General features: G+C 35.9%; 3 protein-coding genes across 3 annotated transcripts in view; 2 read left to right on the top strand and 1 right to left on the bottom strand.

Annotated features, from left to right (window-relative positions):
• Positions 1 to 7,084, bottom strand: part of LOC128546986 (uncharacterized) — a 48,805-nt gene extending 41,721 nt beyond the window's left edge. The window contains exon 1 of the mRNA XM_053518459.1: positions 6,901 to 7,084. Coding sequence (XP_053374434.1) covers positions 6,901 to 6,973 — 73 coding nt within the window. The 5' untranslated portion in view covers positions 6,974 to 7,084. The remainder of the gene's footprint in view (positions 1 to 6,900) is intronic.
• LOC128546984 (116 kDa U5 small nuclear ribonucleoprotein component-like) overlaps positions 1 to 26,917 on the top strand; it is a 110,570-nt gene that overhangs the window by 4,651 nt on the left and 79,002 nt on the right. The window lies entirely within an intron of this gene.
• Positions 7,191 to 26,917, top strand: part of LOC128546948 (116 kDa U5 small nuclear ribonucleoprotein component-like) — a 33,375-nt gene continuing 13,648 nt past the window's right edge. Inside the window, exons 1-11 of the mRNA XM_053518377.1 lie at positions 7,191 to 7,325; positions 16,915 to 17,059; positions 18,226 to 18,339; positions 19,147 to 19,183; positions 19,823 to 19,901; positions 20,807 to 20,882; positions 21,443 to 21,508; positions 23,104 to 23,139; positions 24,128 to 24,218; positions 25,531 to 25,613; positions 25,948 to 26,114. Of these exons, the coding sequence (XP_053374352.1) occupies positions 16,928 to 17,059; positions 18,226 to 18,339; positions 19,147 to 19,183; positions 19,823 to 19,901; positions 20,807 to 20,882; positions 21,443 to 21,508; positions 23,104 to 23,139; positions 24,128 to 24,218; positions 25,531 to 25,613; positions 25,948 to 26,114 (881 nt within the window). The 5' untranslated portion in view covers positions 7,191 to 7,325; positions 16,915 to 16,927. The remainder of the gene's footprint in view (positions 7,326 to 16,914; positions 17,060 to 18,225; positions 18,340 to 19,146; positions 19,184 to 19,822; positions 19,902 to 20,806; positions 20,883 to 21,442; positions 21,509 to 23,103; positions 23,140 to 24,127; positions 24,219 to 25,530; positions 25,614 to 25,947; positions 26,115 to 26,917) is intronic.

The following is a 26,917-nucleotide window of genomic DNA, read 5'->3' as shown; positions in this document are numbered from 1 at the left end:
TATCTGCATTAGTTTTGGAGATAGTAACTTACATGCGAAACTTTAACCAGGATTTTTTAAGTCCAAAAGAGGGCATAATTTGGCCAAAATACATGTCAGAGTTATTGGACTTGACCCAGTGAGGTTGGTAATTAACCTAGAAAAAGAGATACAGTCATACAATAAATTGTTGTAGTGCTAAAAATGCAAATAATTTATCATGATTATAATCATTCAAGTAATTGATTATTAGTCTAGTAGACAGACCTTCTGTCCGCATTTCATCTAAATGAGGTAAAATGCTTGCACTGATTAGTATCAACAAAATTTAATGCATTTTTATGTTTTGACCTAGTAACTTCACTTTGCCCTAGATTTCATAAAAACAAATGTTACAGAATAAGAAAAATTTGCAGTCAGTCCTGGGCCCAAACCTAGAACTCCTCACTTACAAGGCAAGTGCTTAACTAACTGTGCTGACCAGCTGCCTGACATAATATTCTTCCTTAATTAATATGACAAAGTTTGTACCATGACATACACTTCACAAATTGGAAATTTGTCCTCAAATTCCTGAGGTATGTAATATTACAAGTGGCATATGCATAGGCACCAGATTTAAAGAGCCTGAACTTGGGACACAATGATTATGTAATTCATAAGTCATGGTGAGTGCTAGAGCACATCCAATGAGCTAAGCAGCTGTCTGACACAAGTCAATTTTTCCCTAATGTGACCAAATAATTCCAGAGACCTAGGTGTCACATCTGCTACACTGATAAATGTCAATTGTGACGACGGGTCACACATTAAACCGGAATCCACCTAAAAACCGGAATACACTTTGCATAACCGGAATACACCTGTATTTTTTACCATCTACTTGGCTGAGATATTATGCCCACAAACATTGTCAGCAAGTTTGGTGAAGATCGGATGAAAACTGTTCGACTTAAAAGAGCGGACAAGGCTAAATTCCCCGTTTTTCGAGTAATTCAAGGACTATAATCAAAGAGTGCCTGGTACAATTTGGCTGGTTATCGAAAATGGCCGAGATGTAATGCCCACAAACATTCTCAGCAAGTTTGGTGAAGAGCCGACGAAAACTGAATTATAGAGCAGACATATAATAAACATATGGCCGGTCCTTTCCGATCAGCGCGGCTTATGCGCTGACACGTGTTTTGTGTATAATTCATTTAAAAATCGAATATTGATATTGTTTTCTCAATTTATTTTCTTGTTTTATTTGTTATACGAAATCTGAAGAAATAATTAAATAATTTCCAATAATAAACACGTGACATGCCCCTTCCGATCATGTTATGTCCTTTCCGATCAGCGCGGTATATGCCACTCGTATTTTGTATATAATTCATTTTAAAATCGAAAATTGCTGTTTTATAATTCCTAATTTATTTTCTCTTTTATTTGTTAAATGAAATATGAAGAAACAATTAATAATTTCAAATAATAAACATATGACAAGCCCTTTCCGTTCAGCGCGGTTATGTCATGACCCGTATTTTGTCTATAACTCATTTATAAATTGAATATCGATATTTTTTTATCATAAATTATTTTCTTTTTTTCATTTTTTAAATGAAATGTGAAGAAACTATTAAATAATTTCCAATAATCAACATTCCGGTATCTAGTCAGAGCGACGTAAGCGTGCAACATTTCCGTAAGCTCGCCGAATTTCAATCTCGTATAAAATCGTTTTGTGTTAAAGTATTTCATTTTCCTTTTGTAAACTAATTATTTTATATTATACTCGAATGTTTTCTGCAATAGCCCCTACAAAAATACCATTTATTATTGAAATACGGGTGTATTTCGGTTATGGAAATTTATGGCGCAGACGCCGAACTTCAATCTCGTATAAAATTATTTTGCGTGAACGTATTTTCTTTCCTTTCGTATATTAATTATTTGTGATAAATATGATTGAACTATATCAAAAACGCTTCAAAAATACCTTTAAATTAAACAAGAGATCACAGAGTGATCTTGGCGCCCACCAATGTGCCATTTTTGAGTGTTCCAAATTTCAAGTCTTAATGAATAGCTCAAGGTCAAATTTCATTTCCGTACACATCACTGTGCATGTGGTCCAAATTCGAAAGCTGTAGCTTGAGAAATGTGAAAGTAGGTCACTAGATCAATTTCAAGGACAAAGTTCTTTGTACACAAAACTATGCATGTGCATCAAGTCTGCAGGCTGTAGTTTGAGAAATTTGAAAGTAGGTCACTAGGTCAATCTTAAGGTCAAAGTTTATTTCGGTACACAAAACTATGCAAGTGGTCTAAATTTGAAGGCTGTAGCTTGAGAAATGTGAAAGTTGGTCACTAGGCCAAAATCAAGGTCAAATTACACTTCAGAACACAAATCTATGCATGTGGTCCAAATTTAAAGCCTGTACCTTCAAAAATGTGAAAGTAGGTCAATGTCAAGGTCAAAGTTTGTTTCGGTACACAATCCTATGCATGTGGTCTAAATTTGAAGCCTGTAGCTACAGAAATGTGAAAGTAGGTCACTAGGTCAATCTTAAGGGCAAAGTTCATTTCGGTACACAAAACTAAGCAAGTTGTCCAAATTTGAAGGCTGTAGCTCGAGAAATGTGAAAGTAGGTCACTAGGTCAAAATCAAGGTCAAATTTCATTTCAGAACACGAAACTATGCATGTGGTCCAAATTTGAAGCCTGTACCTTCAAAAATGTGAAAGTAGGTCAATGTCAAGGTCAAAGGTTTTTTCAGTGCACAAAACTATGCATGTGGTCCAAATTTGAAGGCTGTAGCTACAGAAATGTGAAAGTAGGTCACTAGGTCAAAATCAAGGTCAACTCATGTCAAGGTTCATCTTGCCACTCAAAACCATACATGTGGTCCAAATCTGAATGTTGTAGGTTATTGACAAGAAGATTTTAAAAGCTTTTCCCTTTACAAGTCTATATGAACCATGTGACCCCCAGGGCGGGGCCATATTTGACCCTAGGGGGATAATTTGAACAAACTTGGTAGAGAACCACTAGATGATGCTACATTACAAATGCCAAAGCCCTAGTCTTTGTGGTTTGGACAAGAAGATTTTCAAAGTTTTCCCTATATAAGTCTATGTAAACCATGTGACCCCCGGGGCAGGGCCATATTTGACCCTAGGGGGATAATTTGAAAAATCTTAGTAGAAAACCACTAAATGATGTCACTTACAAAATATCAAAGCCCTAGGTCCTGTGGTTTTGAACAAGAGGTTTTTCAAAGTTTTTCCCTATATAAGTCCATATAAACCATGTGACCCCCGGGGCGGGAATGACGGACGGACGGACGGAAGGACGACGGACCACGGACGCAGAGTGATTTGAATAGCCCACCATCTGATGATGGTGGGCTAAAAATACAGGTGTATTCCGGTTATGCAAAGTGTATTCCAGTTTTAAGGTGGATTCCGGTTTAATGTGTGACCGGTGACGACTATTACTTTACTGCTAAGCTTTTGAATCTCTGAATATTTCAAATTGCTCAGAAAATGAAGAAAACAGTTGTAGGGACACTCACAGGCATCAGAATTGCATTGTAGTTGGTATAATAATTTTGTATGGTATGCTTCACAACTTTGGTAGGAAACATTTGTTAAGGTATATACATTTAGTGCAAAAGATATGTAAATATTGAATATTGGTTTAAGTAAGGATAGGTAGTAGCCAAGGGAATATGCAGGATCTTTGGTAATAAGAAAAATCTCCTGAAAACATGGTACTGCTATATAAAATTATTAAAAGGAAATTAATATAAACTTCCAAGTATCAAAACTGTGGGAGAATTGGTTTCTAACATGTTCTGTCTCCCCTGTAAACAATGAAACAACTGCAACTGATAGATATGACTGGTAAAGATTTTTATTATACAAAGTCTTTGATGGTCGAAAATATAGGTGATGGTTGGAAATAAGATGTTTGGGGATACAAAAAAATTCATTTTGTATATTATTCTGGCAATACAAGATCTAATCCAACTAATTTGACGCGATCCTAGGAATTGGACAAAAATATTGAGTTATTTTTCTTCTGGGCAATATCTCCACTTGCGGAGACCCAACACTCGAAAGACCAAAATAGTAGCCTTACTCATTTGGCTTATCGGGATGACTTATTTTATGATCTGATATTTGAGATATTGCTTTGATATTTTGCATACTTGTTTAACATCATGACCCAAGTCTGTAAAAAGGAGGAGGCACTCCATCAAGCATTTTGACTGAATTATGGCCCCTTTTCGACTTAGAATATGCTTATTGTAATGTTAAAGTTTGCATACCACCCCAAATATTTTCAAAGTCCATTGAGATATTGCTTTGATATTTTGCATACTTGTTTACCATCACGACCCCAATCTGTAAAAAGGAGGAGGCAACTCTATCAAGCATTTTGACTGAATTATGGTCCCTTTTTCAACTTAGAATATGCTTATTGTAACGTTAACGTTTGCGTACCACCTCAAATATTTTCCAAGTCCACTGAGATATTGCTTTGATATTTTGCATACTTGTTAACGATCATGATCCCAGTCTGTAAAAAGGAGGAGGCAACTCTATCAAGCATTTTGTCTGAATTATGGCTCCTTTTCGACTTAGAATATGCTTATTGTAATGCTAAAGTTTTACTCATAGCTCAATTATACTATCAAGCACTGAGAATAGTCGAGCGTGCTGTCCACTGACAGCTCTTGTTTTATTTTGCTGCTTATAGCTGTAAAGAAATAGGGACAATACTTATAATGAAACACAAATTTCATTAATTCAGTCATAAATGTCTCTCCATAAAGTTTACTGTGTTATCAACAAAGATTGGCTCTTGTCAGTGGTATCACTGATTTCATTTGCATTGCTCATGAAAAAAAAAATCGAAGTCCAACTTTACCATTATTGTTTAGGCCTAAATTCGAAGGGGAAAAAAAATTCTAAGTCAGGGTTCTAGCCATGATTTTCTGAAGGCATGATGCAGAAGGATATTTTTTGACGAGCAAAGGGGTGGGTGCGGGAGGGGTGTCCCCTCCTGCATGGGGGGTATGGGGGTAACCCCAGAAATTTTTGTGTTACTACAACTCATTTTGGTGCATTCTGGTGCATTTCAGAGTGAAAAACATAGTGGTATTTTCAGTGATTAATAAGCATAATTTACATGTACAACAAGAAAAGATGTTAGGTCATAAAAATCCTATGGAGTTATTTGCTGAATGACAATTAAAAGTTCATCAATTTTAAGTTGCTAAAAATGTTCATTTACTATTTATTGTACATAAAACAACACAATTTTAGCACTGCACACAGATCTATTTGTATTTTAAAGTTTATGTCTTCTATTTCTGCAGTTTATTTGCTGAAAACTTATCCATTTTAAGTTTTTGAAAATGTCAACTGTTTGTTGTACATACATGTAAAACAACACAATCTGAGACTGTCATCCAGGGAAACGCTGGTTTCCATTTTGGATCAATGGCCATTTGGCGTGGCTGGGAGGGATTCTGATATTGTGACAGGGGCCTCCGTGGCCGAGTGGTTAAGGTCGCTGGCTTCAAATCACTTGTCCCTCATCGATATGGGTTCGAGCCTCACTCGGGGCGTTGAATTCTTCATATGAGGTTCTTCATGTGAGGAAGCCATCCAGCTGGCTTACGGAAGGTCGGTGGTTCTACCAAAGTGTCCGTTCGTGTTGAAATCATGCATGGAGGGTATTTCAAACTTTTCTCTACAAGTTCTATTTTGAAAGTGACGACAGAGAACATTAATTCTTGCATTGTCTTTTCGATATTCCGCCCGAGAAAACACATTTCATACATGTGAAAAACATTAGTATTACGGCGATAATTGTTCAAAAGCATTTTACCGTGTTGCACAATTTTTGACTTAATTCCTTACATTGTCTTTCCTTGATTGCGAGACATTCGAACTGTAATTGTGGAATCATCTGTCATTATATCTAACGACATGTATAATCTTAAAACTTGCGAAAACAGTCACTTTCATGTACACATCACAAGATGCCGCCTGTCAAAGGATTTAAAGGCGGAGCTACGATGAAATTTACGTCACACGTTCCACATATAGGAAGCTGTCATTGGTTTATCGGTTATCTTAACTGGCATCGCTTTACCTAAACTATCGGTCACGTGGAAGCTTTTCGAATACACTGTCGAATTAATCGGGGTGTTTATTGGGATGATTTTATAACATGTCGCTTCGGCAATAAAGGGATGACGGGGGAAATAAGGGATGTCGAATATACAACTCAAAGTTTGAAGGCATGTCGCACGCGACAGGCGATAATAGCCTGGCGAGAACCCTGTAAGTCAAACTTTACGCCTCTTTCTACAAGTTAGAAAATTTCAAAGTCAAACTTTACGCCTCTCACTAAGAAACAAAAATTCTAAGTCAAACTTTACACCTCTGTTTGTCTAACATGAATAGGTTACGCCTGGTTTGTTAATGATTACGCCTGGTTTCCCTGCGATTTACGCTCGTAAGTAAAATAGAATTACGTGTCCTGCTCCTTTACACCTGGTTCTTGTCACGTAACAACCCATTACGCCTGTTTACGCCTCAAAACCAGGCGTATTATGCCTCATTACTTCGTACGGGTTAGATTGCCCATCACAAATATAAAACAATCTAAACGTCAAATTATTTCGACTATACAAGATCAAGATGTCACTTTTATTGAACTTATTGGAGAGAACTAAGAAAATTCACATACATGATCGAGCTTCCCTGTCAAATAGGTATAGCAGCTATTAACAGTAAATTATGAATATGGGGGAGAAGGGTTGGGGGTACATGTATCAGTCAGTGTCAGTGACACTGTCCCTGCACTCTGCAGTTCATGTTACACTCTGTTACCAGTAAGTTGAGTAACATTACAAACCTTTTAAAAGTATCTTGTCCTTTATTTTAACAATTAATTCTTTATTGATGTTTTCCACTTCCTTGAAATCCATTGCTTTGTTTTATGAAATTTCTTTCAAAACCGAAAGTAGGAGACAGTGCAGGTCGTCGCCATTTTGTTTTGTTGGATAGTTTAGTTCATAAAAATAAAATACATCGCTCTAGTAGATCGGTGCAGATATCGTACGTTTTTATACAACTCGAACAGGATCATACAATTTCTAAACGACCACGGAGTTTTTGAAATGATGAAAGACTTCTTGTAATCGCAATGAAAACAATTTTTTAACTGGAATAACTAACAAACGTCAGAAAACTGTTTCCGGTAAAATTGAAAACACACGCTGTAAATTCATTTTAGAATATCTAGATAACAGAATCGTTTCTCAGAGTTCAACATATTAGGTAAGATTAAAGAAAGTGTCAGCTACTATTTTTTTTATGTCAATGTGAGATTTTGTTGTTATTGCTCTGTTGTGGACCGGTTTTTACTGTAGCATTTCGGATGAATTTATTCGGATAGGACAGTGAAAACTTGAAGGAGAGTGTTGTTTTCTGACTATTTTAGGAATGTGGCCAGGGCCTTTACAGTTGGGAAAAAATCCATCGTAAAACAGCCTTGCAATTTTTTTTCTTTCCGGATTATTGTACCAACTTAATTAAGGGCGCTCATTTGACCAGAGGTCCCCAGTTTTAACGCACACAGGGTCACTCAAAATGAATTCATTTTTGAAAGACCCTGACGCACCACAGGAGCCTGAAATTCTATCCAAAAGCCACGAAAAGTCTGTAAATGAAAAATGACCCCCTTCTTTATAATAAACAAGAGGACCATGACGGTCCTGAATCGCTCACCTGTCCCAACATGACCCAGTTTTGAACTGAGTATGACGTCGTTTTTTTTCTCTATTATTTGACATAGTGACCTAGTTTTTGAGCTCATGTGACCCAGTTTTGAGCCTGACCTAGATATCATAAAGATGAACATTCAGACCAACTTTCATACAGATCCCATGAAAAATATGGCCTCTAGAGAGGTCACAAGGTTTTTTCATTATTTGACCTACTGACCTAGTTATTGATGGCACTTGACCTAGTTTCAAACTTGACCTAGATATCATCAAGGTGAACATTCTGACCAATTTTCATGAAGATCCATTCAAAAGTATGGCCTCTAGAGAGGTCACAAGGTTTTTCTATTTTTAGACCTAATGACCTAGTTTTTGACCACAGCTGACCCAGTTTAAAACTTGACCTAGATATCATCAAGATGAACATTCAGACCAACTTTCATACAGATCCCATGAAAAATATGGCCTCTAGAGAGGTCACAAGGTTTTTCTATTATTTGACCTACTGACCTAGTTTTTGAAGGCACATGACCCAGTTTCGAAATTGACCTAGATATCATCAAGATGAACATTCTGACCAATTTTCATGAAGATCTTATGAAAAATATGGCCTCTAGAGAGGTCACAAGGTTTTTCTATTTTTAGACCTACTGACCTAGTTTTTAACCACAGTTGACCCAGTTTCGAACTTGGCCTAGATATCATCAAGATGAACATTCAGACCAACCTTCATACAGATCCCATGAAAAATATGGCCTCTAGAGGGTCACAAGTTTTTTATTATTATTTGACCTACTGACCTAGTTACTGATGGCACGTGACCCAGTTTCGAACCTGACCTAGATATCATCAAGATGAACATTCTGACCAATTTTCATGAAGATCCATTCAAAAGTATGACCTCTAGAGAGGTCACAAGGTTTTTCTATTTTTAGACCTAATGACCTAGTTTTTGACCGCAGCTGACCCAGTTTCCAACTTGGCCTAGATATCATCAAGATGAACATTCAGACCAACTTTCATACAGTTCCCATGAAAAATTTGGCCTCTAGAGAGGTCACAAGGTTTTTCTATTATTTGACCTACTGACCTAGTTTTTAATGGCACGTGACCCAGTTTCGAACTTGACCTAGATAACATCAAGATAAACATTCTGACCAATTTTCATGAAGATCTTTTGAAAAATATGGCCTCTAGAGAGGTCACAAAGTTTTTAGCTCGACTATTCGAAGAATAGTCTAGCTGTTCTACTCACCCTGGCGTCGGCGTCACACCTTGGTTAAGTTTTTGCATGCAAATACATACAGCCATCATTTAAAGGCATATAGCTTTAAAACTTATTTATTCGTTTTCTAGGTCAATTACCAACCTCAATGGGTCAAGTTCCATAACTCTGACATGTATTTTGAGCAAATTATGCCCCCTTTTCAGGGTTGCCAGCAGTCTTGAAAAGTCAGGGAAATTGGTTTCTTTTTCAAGGTCAGGGAATTGTCAGGGAATTTTAAAATTTGGTCAGTGAAAAATGAAAATCCTGGAAAGTCAGGGAAAAGTCAGGGAAAAATGATTTCAAAGCTCGAAGAAGTTAATCATTTTAAACTTTTGTGGCTATGGCAGTCTTCAAGCATTAAATTTAAGTAATTGCCACAAAGAAAATGTGCCTTAAGAATTATGCCTTGCAGATATGCTTCAAACGATCTTGTTATTATCAATGCTTTATTGTTATGCCACTAGGAAACTATTGAGAGATCTTGGGTTTTGAGAGAAATGTTTTGCCAATAGGATTCCAATAGTCTTGCTACTACAGTATTAGTCATGATGCTTTATTGTTTTGCCACAGTGACTAGGACACTGTATATTAAGAGATCTTGGATTTTGAGTGATGCTTTGTCAATATGATTCCAATGGTCTTGCTATTAGTCATGGTGTTTTATTGTTTTTGCCTCTAGGAAACTGTATAATAACAGATCTTGGATTTTTGAGAATGATATTTTGCTAATACTAGCAGGGTTCCAATGGTCTTGTTATTAACCATACTTCATTGTTTTTACCATGAGGAAAGTGTACCTTAAGAGATGTTAGATTTTTGATAGTTACATGTCTTGCAAAGATGCTTTTGATATGTATCTCTTAATAATTAGGTTTCACTGACCAATAGTCACAATTATGTTTCATTGACTTGACCACCAAACAGTCATACAAGAAAGAAAACCATGTTTATTATCATTGTGTATGATGTTTATGTTTAATATATTGGAAAATAAATACAAAACATTTGGAAAAAAAATAATGGGAGGATTGGACGGCTATAGGGGAGGTCAGGAGGCCGTTTAAATGTTTGGCTGTTTTGGTCAGTGAAAAACATGAATTGGTCAGGGAAGAGTCAGGGAAAAGTCAGGGAATTTTATTCACCCAGAGTGCTGGCAACCCTGCTTTTGGACTTAGAAAATTCAGGTTAAAGTTTTACATGCAAGTTACTATCTCCAGAACTAATGCAGATATTGAATTGAAACTTCACATGTGTCTTCGGGGTTATAAAACTAGTTGATATCAGCAAGTCCCTTAACTCTGACCTCCATTTTGGCCAAATTATGCCCCCTTTTGGACTTAGAAAATTCTGGTTAAGTTTTTGCATGCAAGTACATACAGCCATCATTTAAAGGCATATAGCTTTGAAACTTATTTATTCTTTTTCTAGGTCAATTACCAACCTCACTGGGTCAAGTTCCATAACTCTGACATGTATTTTGAGCAAATTATGTCCCCTTTTGGACTTAGAAAATTCTGGTTAAAGTTTTACATGCAAGTTACTATCTCCAAAACTAATGCAGATATTGAATTGAAACTTCACATGTGTCTTCGGGGTTATAAAACTAGTTGATATCAGCAAGTCCCATAACTCTGACCTTCATTTTGGTCAAATTATGCCCCCTTTTGGACTTAGAAAATTCTGGTTCAAGTTTTGCATGCAAGTACATACAGCCATCATTTAAAGGCATATAGCTTTGAAACTTATTTATTCTTTTTCTAGGTCAATTACCAATCTCACTGGGTCAAGTTCCATAACTCTGACATGTATTTTGAGCAAATTATGTCCCCTTTTGGACTTAGAAAATTCTGGTTAAAGTTTTACATGCAAGTTACTATCTCCAAAACTAATGCAGATATTGAATTGAAACTTCACATGTGTCTTCGGGGTTATAAAACTAGTTGATATCAGCAAGTCCCATAACTCTGACCTTCATTTTGGTCAAATTATGCCCCCTTTTGGACTTAGAAAATTCTGGTTCAAGTTTTGCATGCAAGTACATACAGCCATCATTTAAAGGCATATAGCTTTGAAACTTATTTATTCTTTTCTAGGTCAATTACCAACCTCACTGGGTCAAGTTCCATAACTCTGACATGTATTTTGAGCAAATTATGCCCCCTTTTGGGCTTAGAAAATTCTGGTTAAAGTTTTATATGCAAGTTACTATCTCCAAAACTAATGCAGATATTGAATTGAAACTTCACATGTGTCTTTGGGGTTATAAAACTAGTTGATAGCAGCAAGTCCCATAACTCTGACCTTCATTTTGGCCAAATAATGCCCCCTTTTGGACTTAGAAAATTCTGGTTAAAGTTTTGCCTGCAAGTACATACAGCTATTACTAAAAGGCATCCTCACTGGGTCAAGTCCCATAACTCTGACATGTATTTTAAGCAAATTATGCCCCCTTTTGGACTTAGAAAATTCTGGTTAAAGTTTTACATGCAAGTTATTATCTCCAAAACTAATGCAGATATTGAATTGAAACTCCACATGTGTCTTCGGGGTTATAAAACTAGTTGATAGCAGCAAGTCCCATAACTCTGATATGCATTTTGGTCAAATTATGTCCCCTTTTGAACTTAAAACTCTTTTGATATTTAACATTTTGGGTAATATTTTCCTGCTTCTGGGACAATATTTCGAATAGTCGAGCTTGGCTGTCTTACGGACAGCTCTTGTTCTATTTTTAGACCTACTGACCTAGTTTTTGACTGCACGTGACCCAGTTTCGAACTTGACCTAGATATCATCAAGATGAACATTCTGACCAACTTTCATAAAGATCCCATGAAAAATGTGACCTCTAGAGAGGTCACAAGCAAAAGTTTACGCACGGACGCACGCACACACGACGGACGCTGCGCGATCACAAAAGTTCACACTGTCACTTTGTGACATGTGAGTTAAAAACACAAGGAATGAAACGCATTCACACCCCACCCACCACAAGAAAACAAGAAAATTTCAAATTAAGTATATATAAGTGCAAGTGTTCTCGGGTGGCGCAATTATCTAAAGGCAACTAAAATATATCCGGGACTGTGCTTACTGGTCACTTCACCATATTAACTAACACGAAATCAACGATTTCAACAACATTTCGTTCATCGTCTAAAGCATTGCGTGACGTCACACCTTCATGTATATTTCTGCACCGGCGTCAGTCGTGCGTCGTCCGTCAACATTTGCCTTGTGAACACTCTAGGGACCACATTTTTGACCCAATCTTTATGAAACTTGGTCAGAATGTTTGTCTTGATGATCTCTAGGTCAAATTTGAAAATGGGTCATGTGGGGTCAAAAACTAGGTCAGTAGGTCAGATCAAAGGAAAAGCTTGTGAACACGCTAGAGACCACATTTTTGACCCAATCTTTATGAAACTTAATCAGAGTGTTAGTCTTGATGATCTCTAGGTCAGGTTTGAAACTGGGTCATGTGGGGTCAACAACTAGGTCAGTAGGTCAGATCAAAGGAAAAGCTTGTGAACACTCTAGAGACCACATTTTTGACCCAATCTTTATGAAACTTGGTCAGTCGTTTGTCTTGATGATCTCTAGGTCAAGTTAGAAACTGGGTCATGTGGGGTCAAAAACTAGGTCAGTACATCAGAGCAAAGAAATAGCTTGTGAACACTCTAGAGACCACATTTTTGACCCAATCTTTATGAAACATGGTCAGAACGTTAGTCTTGATGATCTCTAGGTCAAGTTCGAAACTGGGTCATGTAGGGTCAAAAACTAGGTCAGTACATCAGATCAAAGAAATAGCTTGTGAACACTCTAGAGACCACATTTATGACCCAATCTTTATGAAACTTGATCAGTATGTTAGTATTGATGATCTCTAGGTCAGTGTAGAATCTGGGTCATGTTGGGTCAAAAACTAGGTCAGTAGGTCAAATCAGTGGAAAAGCTTGTGAACACTTTAGAAGCCACAGTTGTGACCCAATATTTATGAAACTTAGTTAGAAAGTTTGGCTTAATGATTTCTAGGTCAAGTTTCAATCGGGGTCATGTGGGGTCAAAAACTAGGTCACCTGGTCAAATCAAAGGAAAAGCTTGTGAACACTTTAGAGGCCACATTTGTGACTCAATCTTTATGAAACTGGGTCAGAATGTTTGTCTTAATGATTTCTAGGTCAAGTTTGAATCTTGGTCATGTGGGGTCAAAAACTAGGTCACTAGGCCAGATCAAAGGAAAATCTTTTCAACACTCTAGAGACCACAATTTAAGCTTGAAACTCATGGGAATTAGTCAGAATGTTTGTTTTGATAATCTATAGTCAAGTTCGAACCTGGGTTATGTGGGGTCAAAAACTAGGTCACTGGTCAAATCAAAGGAAAAGCTTGTGAACACTCTAGAGGCCACAGTTGTAACCAAATCTTTATGAAATTTAGTCAGAATGTTTGTCTGGATGATCTTTAGGTCAAGTTCAACTCTTGGTCATGTGGGGTCAAAAACTAGGTCAGTAGGCCAGATCAACACTGGTGAGCGATATATAGGGCCATCATGGCCCTCTTGTTCATTAATTCAGCATGTGACATTGTTCACTTTGGGGTTTGTTTTGGATTTCACTCAGTAAGACTAGAGTTGTGGCCCTTGGTTTAGTCAAATATATAATAGTTTGTGTCAAACAATCTAAAGAAGTATTTGACCTAGAGGCATGGAAGTTCATGGGAATGTTATTGATCATGATTGTGAAGTTGAGCATACAAGGTCTTGTTTTGCTTATTTTGGATTCACTTTAAATGCTACAGCTTTGAAACTTTGCACATTTGTTCATCATCATTAGATGAATTTGTAGGCCAAGGACCATAACTCTAAAAAGCATTTTGTCAGAAATACGGCCCTGTATGTATAATACAAATATGGAATAAAACAATTATGAATCATAGATCTGTACTTTAATAAGCACCATAAAATAGCAATTAAACATCATTAAAAATTGGTACATATTTAAAGAAGAGCTGTTCCATGATAATTATGTTCGACTATTCAACAGCCTTGTCAACTGAATGAATATTAAAGTCAAACAAGATCACAATTTTGTCAATATGCAAAATGAGTAGGTGAGTTGTTTTGATGTCAACTGGTGATTGTCTTTGTTTGATTATTTATTGCTATTCATGTAAGAAACACTATTTTTGCAAGCGACAAAATGTCATCTGGGATTAACTTTGAAGTTATATATATATATTTAAAACAAAGCAACCCAAGATATTTATCCATGTTTTCATAATTGAATTAACTTACATTTTGATCTAAATTCTATTGAAATAAAACGATCAATAAATGTGCAGTGGATGAAGTGATCAGCCCTCATACTATTCAAGTAAAGTGGACCTGAACAAAAAATTTAATCTTGTGTTAATTTTAATTTAAAATTTGAATTATTTAATTTAAAACGCAATCTTGTGCGCACCATCTCTCCTGATCCCCTTGACAGAATTTAATGAAACTTCACACAAGTGATCAGTACCAACAGTAGTTGTGCATAGGGCATGTTAGGTTCTTTTAGAAAAAATTTTTTGCAGAGTTATGGGACTTTGTTTTTTTGTTACTATACTATATACATAGAAACAATCTTGTGCGCACCATCTCTCCTCATCCCCTTGACACAATTTAATGAAACTTCACACAAGTGATCAGTACCAACAGTAGTTGTGCATAGGGCATGTTAGGTTCTTTTAGAAAAAATTTTTTGCAGAGTTATGGGACTTTGTTTTTTTGTTACTATACTATATACATAGAAACAATCTTGTGCGCACCATCTCTCCTCATCCCCTTGACACAATTTAATGAAACTTCACACAAGTGATCAGTACCAACAGTAGTTGTGCATGGGGCATGTTAGGTTCTTTTAGAAAAAAAATTTGCAGAGTTATGGGACTTTGTTTTTTTGTTACTATACTATATACATAGACACAATCTTGTGCGCACCATCTCTCCTCAGTAACAACAGTAGTTGTGCATGGGGCATGTTAGGTTCTTTCAGAAAAAAAATTTGCAGAGTTATGGGACTTTGTTTTTTTGTTACTATACTATATACATAGACACAATCTTGTGCGCACCATCTCTCCTCATCCCCTTGACACAATTTATTGAAACTTCACACAAGTGATCAGTAGCAACAGTAGTTGTGCATGGGGCATGTTAGGTTCTTTCAGCGACAAAAATTGCAGAGTTATGGGACTTTGTTTCTTGTTGACATACTATGTACATACAGTCTGCATATATGCAATCTTGTGCGTGCCTGATCTACCAAACCCTTGCACACAATTTAATGAAACTTCACACAAGTGATCAGTACCAACCCTAGTTGTGCATGAAACATGTTACATTCTTTTAGATAAATATTCTGCATAGTTATGGGACTTTATTTTTTGTTACTATACTGTATACATACAGTCTATATACATACAGTCCACATAATTATGCAATCTTGTGTGCGTCAAATTGCAATGTACTGTGTCAGTGCATGCGGGGGGTACATTCATCACCTTTAGTGATAGCTCCAGTTAAAGACTGAGGTCGTGAGGGTTAACAAGTATGCAAAATATGAAAGCAATATCTCAATGGACTTTGAAAATATTTGGGGTGGTATGCAAACTTTAACATTTATTCTAAGTCGAAAAGGGGCCATAATTCAGTCAAAATGCTTGACAGAGTTGCCTCCTCCTTTCTACAGACTGGGGTCATGATGGTGAACAAGTATGCAAAATATGAAAGCAATATCTCAATGGACTTTGAAAATATTTGGGGTGGGACGCAAACTTTAACATTTATTCCAAGTCAAAAAGGGGCCATAATTCAGTCAAAATGCTTGACAGAGTTGCCTCCTCCTATTTACAGACTGGGGTCATGATGGTAAACAAGTATGCAAAATATGAATGCAATATCTCAATGGACTTAATAACACTTCCAGTCGGAGTGTTTGCTCCAATTATTCAATATTCTAATGTAACGATATAAATTTTCACAGTCCCTTGAATGTCATAACAAGCAGAATTTACTGTACTTCTTTGCCTTTCCACTAAATTGTAAGTGTTGACAATTTTTAGCTCAACTACTTGATTTTTTTTTCAAATAGCAGGGCTTTTGTATCACCCTCATCCGGCATGTAATGCAAGCTAAGCAGGTTTCTCAAAAGCTACATAGCCAAATGCTTTCAAACTTCATGCATGTTTTTGGCACCATCAGTTGAGCTCACATGACAAGTTACACAACTCTGTCTGAATTATTATTATTATTATACCAAATTTATATAGCGCCCTTTTCATGATCAATTTCACGTTCAAAGGCGCTTTACATAGTTCAAATGCAGCCACACAAGGCATTATGCCCCTTTTTAATATCATGATATGACCTCACAGAATTCCTCTATTTAACTTAAAATTTTAGGTTAAAGTGTTGCTTGTAAGCATGTTTAAAAAAAAACTATGAGGTCAAATGCTTTCAAACTTCACACATTACTTCGGCATCATGAGATGACCTCACAGGACAAGTTACATAATCTGGTATCATAAGTATGTGCTTTGTCAAAACTATGCCCTTGTTTAGCTTGACTATTTGAAGAATAAAGCCTATTGTGTTTGGCCTGGAGTTTTCATGTAGGTTAAACTTTGAAGGCAAGCTTTTCAATTTTCCTGTATTTTCTCAACTTCTGGAAATTTTCCAAGGGGAAGAGTCCTATAAACATGATAAATTTATTAAATGGCCTGTGAAGTATAATAAGTATTACAGTATAAAAGCCCAGAAGTGTCAATGCTAGCAATGACAATAGTGATGAAGATGCTGCTGCTGATGATGATGATGTTTTATGTATTTCAGATAAGGCTCAGTGATGGATGGAGACCTGTATGATGAGTTTGGTAACTATATAGGTCCAGAATTAGACAGTGATGATGATGATGACAGTGATGATTCAGGAGATCAGGATGATGTTGAGAAATACCCTGACTATGGAGGAGCTGATGTATGTATCCAACATTCTCTCATTTCTTTCCTTTTTAAACTTGCCCGGAAGGCAAAAAGCCTTATCTACAGAAGTATGCTGTACATATACCCAGTAATATTGTCAGATGATTTATCATTGATATGGAAAAAAAAAGTTTTTTGTGAGAGTATTCTTAGGACCAGTTTGTCAAGTGTTATAAAAAGTATTTTCAGTTTATCTTAACATTTTACTTGGTTATAGTCGGGTAATTGTTAGTAGCCCTAAATGATATACATGTATCAGATTCAGACTAACTGAGACTTTTTTTAAAGGTCAGCATTTTGACTTAATTTCTTTATTTGACAAGCTCCCCCACTTAGCTCAGTAGGTAGAACATTCGGCTATGGATCGCAGTTGTGAGTTCGATCCCCAGGTGGGGCACATGTTCTTTGTGATGATTTGATAAAAGACATTGTGTCTGAAATCATTCGTCCTCCACCTCTGATTCATGTGGGGAAGTTGGCAGTTACTTGCAGAGAACAGGTTTGTACTGGTTCAGAATCCAGGAACACTAGTAAGGTTAACTGCGGCCATTACATGACTGAATTACTGTTGAAAAACAGTGTTAAACCCAAAACAAACAAACAAACAAATTTATTTGACAAATCGTTTGTTCAGCTCTTTCTTATTGTCATTTTGGGAATAATGTTTGTCCAGCATGCCAGAAACCTGTAACATTAGATAATGTCACCTCACCAAATTTTTGTGAAACAAACAGTTAAATAATGATAGAATTAGTTACCACATTACCCATAACTTTTTTCACTTAGAAGTAAGACTGTATAGTCTTAGCTTTTTCAGGAATAATTTCAGTAAAATAAATGAATCAGGCTAACCAAAATTTACCTCCTGAAACACCCTGACCCTAAAGTGACATAGCCACAGGTAAAATGTAAGATTTGGTGTTTTTTGTCAAGTTTAGGGAAGATATTTTGATCTTATGAGTAAAAAAAACAAATTTTCTTTTTATTTCACGTTTTGGCTATATTTATCCATTTTATAGTTTCTTATAAGTGAAAAATACATTAGATATTTTCACTGTTAAAATATCAGACAAATTCACTCTAAGATTTTGATAATTCATTGAAAACATGTAATAAATGTTGATCTTACACTAAAGCAATGAAATATTATGATTTTACCAGGAGGAGGAGGCAATGGACCAGGATGAAGAAGATGCCTCAGACATGCAAGTTGTCCTACATGAAGACAAAAAATATTATCCCACACCAGAGGAGGTGTATGGACCTGAAGTGGAGGTAGGAAATTCAAAAATTCTTTATATCATTATGTCTATAACTTCATTGCCATGTCCGGCACCAAGACAAAAGATTGTCACCTCACACTAGAGGAGGTGACACTGTATGGATTAGAAGTTGAGGTAGGATAATTGAAAATTCTTTTTATGCTCTTCTGTCTGTAACTTCTTGCATGAAAAAATATTAACCTACACTAGAGGAGGTGTATGGACCTTAAGTTGACACGATTGATGTGCAAGTTCTTAAGTTTACTAAGTCCTTGTTCCATATATTGAAATTGCTCATTATAACAAATATTATATACCCAGCTGAAACACACTCATTTCACTGGTTGAGAGCACTACAAGAGCAGACCAGCAAAATTGCATTATCTTCACATCATTAAGGGATTATCCGCGTATAACCGATATACCGTCATGAAATGGATAGTATCACTCTCTGGTAGGTCAATAAAACTAATATTGACCTTTCAACATAAGTCTATAAGGGTGTAATATTTATTCATAACACTTAAAAGATAGAAAGATTACTCACTTGCTTATGAGGTATTTAAATTAGTGTTAAGCTTTAGTATCACTTTTAAAAGATTGATGTAATTGAATATATAAACAGTACAGAAACATTCTGTTGTGAAGAACTGTTCAATGTACAAAATCTTTTCATGCTTCATTTGAGGCCTGGAATATATATGTGTTAAATTTTGGCAACATCAGTGATAGCGGTTGTATAAGTTGTTTAATTCTTTTCTCAGAAATTTAAGAAAATATACATGAAACTGTTATTAAATATTTTCTTCTTTACTTGCAGACAATTGTACAGGAGGAAGATACACAGCCTTTGACAGGTAACATGTTCTTGCTATAATTTACCTGTTGATTCTAGAAAATCTGGACATCAATATTCTGCTCCCAGTTTTGTAATGTGCAGTGAAAGCTTTACTGGCTGAGCAGTTCTTATTGTTGGCTTTGACTGACTTACCTATCATCTCTGCTGGATTGGTTGTAATGTTAGGCATCTATCCTGTTGACTTGCAAAAAATCAGTGGTTTTACCTTTGTGTTTGATTGTGCCAAAACTATTACATGGAGTGGCACCAGTGGTCTTCAACCACCATTAAAAGTCACAGAAATGATCTAAACTGTGTTGATATGACTTAAAATACTTAAAAAGTAACAAAACATCAAAGCAAATTCCTCTATACAACTGAAGCATAGCAACATCCTCTGTACAGCTGTAGCGTAGCAACATTTTCTGTAAAACCATAGCATAGCAACATTTTTTGTGAAACCACAGTATAGCAATATCACAGCATAGCAACATCCTCTGTATAACCACAGCATAGCAACATCCTCTGAACAAGAATCCAATTTCAGTCCTTTTGGCAGTCTGTCTTTTGCTTTTAAACACAAGAAGTGGAAGAGTAATGTCATATTTATTGAAGGATATTTGCAGTGTACATTATATTTGGGTGATAAAAATTTCAGAGCCAATCATAGCTCCAGTGAAGAAGAAAAAGTTTTCTATGGCAGAACAAGATCTGCCTGACACTGTCTACAATATGGAGTAAGTAATTACTACTTATTTAACTCAACCCGCCCGCTTAGCTCAGAAGGTAAGAGCGTTGGTCTACGGATCACGGGGTTGTGAGTTCGATCCTCGGGCGGGGTGTATGTTCTCCGTGACGATTTGATAAACGACATTTTTGTCTGAAATCATTAGTCCTCCACCTCTGATTCACGTGGGGAAGTTGGCAGTTACTTGCGGAGAACAGGTTTGTACTGGTACAGAATCCAGGAACACTGGTTAGATTAACTGCCCGCCGTTACATGACTGAAATACTGTTGAAAAACGGCGTTAAAACCCAAAACAAACACACAAACTTATCTAACTGTAGCCTCTTTTCTTGTTTTTAAAATGCAAAAACTGGGAAAGAATTATAGTGAAAGTAAAATCAATAATTTTTTTGCATTTCTTTGTTTAGTAATCATGTCCTGCCTATTGAACTTAGTTGTTAGTGCACAGAACTATGAATAAAAATATGCAAGAATTTATCTGTAATAATTTAACAGAAGTCTCATGTGAAATTTCATCCCCTAACCCTTATTGAAGTGATAAAGTTGTTGTTACTTGCAGAGAACCAGCAGTCTTAGTGCAGAATTTATGATTTTCTTCACATTAATGGGTAGATTACTAAATATGAGTAAAGAGGTCACAACAAAGTCTCTGTGATAAAGAATTTTGCCTTCATTTGTTTGCCCTCCACCTCTGAATATGTAATGCTTGTGTCGTCCTGTCAGTGGTTCTACCTGGATGCCTTCGCATGCTTGAAATAATGTCTGAAGGAGCTGCGAGCAACTTCCGTCTTCTTCCAACATTCAGTCTGAAAATACACCGTATGACCTGAATTGTACTAGAGTGACTTAAGACCCAACTCAGGCATTGCTCTTAATAGTCTCTTTACATTCTAGGTTTTTGGCTGACTTAATGGACACTCCTGAACTGATCAGAAATGTTACACTGTGTGGCCATCTACATCATGGAAAGGTATGGTTAATATACTTCATCAAAGATACACGTTAACTTTATCTCTAAGTAAATTCCATGCTTGTTGCATTTGGGCGTTTTTTTATCACTTCAACATAGATTTGTCCTAAGCCATCCATCAGTGCATCCCAAAATAGGTAAGAGTGGTGAAGTTTTGTGAATTTCATTTGTAATTGCACTGATGAATATATCAAGCTTTAAATAGAAAAAGACAATTTTAAGGGGGAACCTCATGTCTAGTTTTCATAGCATGATCTGTTCATTAGTTTCAAAAGAAAAAGCATAGATTTCTTGATGAAATCTTAAAATCCTTATATAGCATACTCATTCACACTTCTGAAAGGTAAATATTTGTAAATTGAAAAAGTTGATGAAATCTTAAAAGGTGATGACACAAATCAAAGTGCTATCATTATAGAATTAATATCTTTGCACACTCGGTATTAAATTTGCATGTTAATTTTGAAAAAAGAGATGTTGACATTTAAAGTTCCATGGTAACTTGATGGATATTTGAAAATTTGATATAATATTGTAAACTTGTGTTGTGTATATTGCAGACGACCTTTGTTGATTGCCTTGTATCACAGACACACCCAGAGATCAATGTGAAAGATGATAAAGATGTAAGTACTCTAAAACCTCTGGTAAATAACCCATCCAGAGAGCAAACACATGTTTTCAAAGGCAGAAATATTCTTGCTGATCTAGTGGTGAAAGATGGGGGTATCACAGTAGTAGATTATTAACATTTCTCTCTAGGGAAAAGAAGAGCTTTATGCTCATATTATGACATCGTAATTTTAAAGTGATAGCTACATGAGCAGTTTTATAATGTACAATAGTTTGAAAATTTTGCAGTTGTAAGCGAGAAAAATGGTCATGTATGTATGCCTGTGTCAGACAGGTGTTTTCCCAACCTTGGGGACAGTGGGAAAAGAAACCTTGTAGAACTCTGTTTCTTATTTCCCACTGTCCTTTGGGTTAGGAAAACCCTGTCCTATACAGACAGGAATTGAATGTTTTCAATATGAACATATTTTCCAGGACTAGGAGAATTTTTCTATTATCTGGTTTTTGTGCCCCACTCTCCCCCTTCCCGCCCCCCCCCCCCCCCCCCCCCCCCCACCCCCCAACATATTGGGGGTGGACTTTGTTACCCTTGTCCATCTGTCTTTCTGTCTTTTAGTGTGAATTTTGTGTCATTGATATCTCAAAATGTATTTGATCTAAAGTCATCAAACATCACAGGATTGTCATTCAGAATTTAGAGTTCTGCACCTGGTGTTGTTACTGGGATTTCAACAGCCAAACCAGAGTTGTGGCCTTGATTTAGTCAAAAATATGCATAAAAAGGGCCTAGAAGTTTGTATCACATGTATCTCAAAAAGAATTTGACCTAGAGTTATGAAACTTGGTAAGAATATTATTCAGCATGTGCAGTTGTGCAACTAGGTTTTTGTTTTGGATTTCACTCAGCCAGACCAGAGTTATACACATGAAATGCTTGAAAGTTTATGTTACAGTTATCTTAAAAATATTTTACCTCAAGTCATGAAACTATGTGCAGTGACAGGAAGGTGGGCACCAATGAACACACATCTAGTTATTTTAGCATTTAACATTGGATTTGGTCTATGGAAGCCTCTAATTTGTTAGTGGCATTGAAGTAATAATTTTATGTTACTCATCCCTCACCACAGCTGAAACCTTACTTGATATTATGTAGAATTCTTTTATGTGAGGAAGCTATACATCTAACTTGAAAATGGTTGGTGGTCCTGCCAACGAGCTGGCCTGTGCCTGAAACATACCTAAGAACAGCTCGAGTTTCCTCAGTTAATGCTGAAAAGTTGTAATCTAAATTATGTTGTTGTGATTTAAAATCCAATGGTTCAGAAATGGACTTTATCTATACACTGTTATCACCTATTATTTGCATGATAAGAAATAAAAAAAGATTTCACTACAGGATTTTATTATTTCTTCTGGTGTTCATGCATGTGTAAACCTGCCAAATAACGCAACCTCAAAGAGCTTTTCATAAAACATGTGCACTAAAGGATATTGGAATTATAAAGATGTATGTATAAGTAAGTTGTACTTATGTTTGAGAAAATAGGGAATCTTCCCTGGGGCTATGGTTCAGTAACATAGTGTGAAAGTGAACTGAGTTTCAGAAGATCACAGTATGTTTATTATATTGTGTTTTACATTACAGATCAGATACACAGACACATTGTTCACAGAAATTGAGGTATGTTCAAACATTTATCTAGGTATAATTTAGTGATGTAAGTGGATGTAAGTTGTACTGTGCTGAAAGAGTAATTTAATACAGATTTTGGAAAAAACAGCAACTGTGAAATAATCAGTTTTGATGTGGGGCTGAATTCTTGAATTTCAGATGAAATTCTTGAAAGCCAGATGAAAAAGAAATGTTCCCCCCTGAAATCCACAAATTCATGTTCTCACTTATTTATAGTAATTGTTGAAACCAAAACATTTTATGCACAAAACATCAAATGAGTTTGAAGAACAGTTCAAGCATAAAATTCATTTTTTCTCTTCAGCCCATTAACTTCAGTAGTCTGCTGTCAAAATTTCAAAATGTTAACCACCTAGAAACTTGAAATAATCATTTTTGATGAGATGATCATTGTTGTATGAAATCGCAATAGGGTGGACGGATAGCTCAGTGGTTTGCACACTGGCCTTCCAATCCTGAGGTCGGGGTTTGATCCCCGGCAGCTACTCAGGAATTTTCAGAAACGCTTTTCAGTGTTTCCCACCCAGCTAGAGGTGTACTGGTCAGGAACCCAGGCAATCCTTGCGTGTATCAGTGCTATACACTGGGCACGTTAAAGAACCAGGCTGTCTATTCGCAATGAGCTAGGGTAAGTTAGCCGGACAAGCCTGTATCTGATTTCTGATCTCTCTTTGGGGGCTTTGTCTCACTCTGTCCCTCTGGTCAGATCGCTCTGTGTCTGTACTAGTAGAGGATGATTTCGTGCCCTGAGTGGCTGCAGTTGCTGTAAAGCGCCTTTGAACGTGTTTATCATGAAAAGGGCGCTATATAAATCTGGTATAATAATAATAATATCTATAAATACTACTAGAATAATTCTAGTAATACTAGAATTAATTATATCCAGAAATATTGAGAAAATATTTTTTTGTAGATTACAGACAAAAAATAGCTATACCATAAAATGAAATGAATAAATACTGTATATATATTTCAGCGTGGAGTGAGTATAAAGTCGACCCCTGTGACACTGGTACTACCTGATACAAGGAACAAGTCCTACCTTGTTAATGTCTTTGATACACCAGGTAACACTAGCATTTATATTCCTGTTTATACAGGTCAATTTTTCTATAAGGTCAGGAGGGGAAGTGCAAGTCAACCTACATATCAGTCATTTATAATTCCTACAGGGTGACAAGTGTCTTCAGAGTGAATTGTTGAAAGATGAAGCATGGAAAGTGATTCTTAGTTACCTGTAATCCATGTTTGGAAGTTTTATGCACATGAGTGATACAAGTCTCTTGACAGACTATCTTGACTAATGACAGTGGGGCTGAGTTTTAAAGGTCGCTGACTTCGAATAGCTGCAGTGGGTTTGAAACCTGTCTTGTGGTGTAGAATTCCAACAGTTAAAACAATTCACTGATGACCAAGCACTTTTGCTTGCAACTGTTTCCTCAAGTCAAAGAAGTGGCAAATCTGCTAGTTTGTAATAATGAAATGTAAGAACACTTTAATGGACTGCGTTTTATGTAAATTATAAATTTTGAAGGTGTAAAATTGAATGTTTTGTTTAAATTGTGAATCAGTAATGAATTAGCTGATTTGCTTTCCATGTTACCTCAGTATGTAGAACACAGAACTTGCAGTCAATAGGTTATATTTTTGGACCCCAGGCAAGGAATATTTTCTACAATGATAGACTAAATACAGTCATTCCTTCTCTACCTCGGATACATACTGGAATGTTCTGGCTTGTACTGCAGTAGTAGTTCAGCATTTATTACATGTTTTTCATGAATTATTGAAATATTTGACAGAAATATATAGGAAAACTTCCCAATTAAAAATAACAAAATTTTTCAAGGAACAAAACTACAGAATTGTTAAAATTTGTTCAAAATTGTTCAAAAGACAATGAAATTTGTTTTACATGTAAGATTGAAACATCAAATACTAAAAAATACCAGAATTAACATTTTTACTTCTGGCTATGCTGCTCGTGAAAATATATATCTGGGTATATACTGAGTAATACTTTTAAGTTAGGAAAATGATCAGTTTGCCACAACTTGTTCATTGCAAATTTATACTCCAAGAAATTTTGCTGAGCAATTCGTAGCAGCAGAGCACAGATTCATGCAATGAATGTGCAGGCTGATCAAGATCTATACTGGTGGCAAGGGCAAAATCAATCATGTCCAGCATGTTACGGATTAACAACCACAGGAAAGTAAAAAAAAAATATTTTTAAGTGTAAGTTTAAATTTTAGACTCTGGTGTTCACTCATTCAAAGATTATTTCGTTTTTGCACTAAAATAAACTGATATCTTCTTTATCTCTACAGCAATACCTGACTAGAAAAGAATTTTACAAAGTTTTCCTCCCCACTTCAGGTCATGTGAATTTCTCTGATGAAGTTACAGCTGCTCTGAGGATCAGTGATGGTGCGGTTATCTTTGTTGATGCTGCTGATGGGGTAAGATAATAGAGAAATTGATTGATTGATCTGCACAAAATGTTCTTATATAGATCAGATTGCTGAGAATCATTAGTAAATCTAGAAGTCAGTTTTATATAGGAATAATTGAGACCACAGTGATTGAAGTGTGTATGTAAGTCTAGTTCCATTTGTTGTGCTACCCAGGTGGCCGAAATAGTATAGGAGGAGCTCTAAGTTACTTCTTTTAGTTGCTGTTGTCTGTATATTATGTAAATTTTTTGTTTGAATTTAAACCAAAGGAAATGTTTTGCCATTAGCTTACAGTTTTGTGTCTTCTTTAGTGACATGTCAACTACATTTCTCTCTACAGGTGATGTTAAACACAGAGCGGTTTATTAAACATGCTATACAGGAGAAGTTACCAGTCTGTGTGTGTATAAACAAGATTGACAGACTGATTCTAGAGCTGAAGTTACCTCCAACAGATGCTTATTTCAAATTGAGAAATATTTTAGATGATATAAATGGAATTGTCAGGTATTTATTATCTATAAACATGTTATTATTTATTCTTATGAAAACTGGGCTTTACTTTTGAGTACAAATTAATGTTGGTACTTCTAAGTATTGAAGCTTGCAGGTTGACAGATTATTGCTGCATTGAAGAATTTGTTTATGGATGTTTCGTATTGTTTAAATTTATTAAAAAAGAACACTGACTACCAACTAGACTGATATTTTTGGTTAAGTTTTTGCTTATCATCATGATTTCCATCTGTAGACAAGAGTATATAACTCTGTCAACTATTTTGGCTGAAATATGGCCCTTTTTGGACTTATGAATTGGTCCAGTTTTCATACAAGTCAGCATTTTGTCAGAACTACTTGACATATGTCTTTGAAACTTTGAACACTTGTTTATCATCATGATCTCCATGTAGGCAAGAGTACATAACTCTGTCAACTGTTTTGGTTGAATGATGGCAATTTTTGGTCTTAGACATAAGTTGAATATTTCATACTGGTCCATATTATGCCTACTTTGAAACTTTGACCACTTGTTTACCATCATAGTCTACATATGTAAGCAAGACTACGTAACTAGGACAAGGACTTTAGCTCAGTTATGACCTTTTTTGACATAGATATTAGTTAGGTTTCGCATAACATTCCATAATTTGTCTTGACTGTTTGATATATGGCTTTGAAACTTTCAACACTTGCTTACCACCATGGTCACACATTGCCATATAGTGCAAGACTTGTCCTAATCCATAGATACAGGTAAATTTGTCTTATCTTTTTTCTTCTTTTGTCTGAAAATTCTGGTAATATCTTGA

Source organism: Mercenaria mercenaria, chromosome 11, assembly GCF_021730395.1.
Source record: "Mercenaria mercenaria strain notata chromosome 11, MADL_Memer_1, whole genome shotgun sequence".
NCBI lineage: Eukaryota > Metazoa > Mollusca > Bivalvia > Venerida > Veneridae > Mercenaria > Mercenaria mercenaria.
This window is presented reverse-complemented; position numbering and strand designations above follow the sequence as displayed.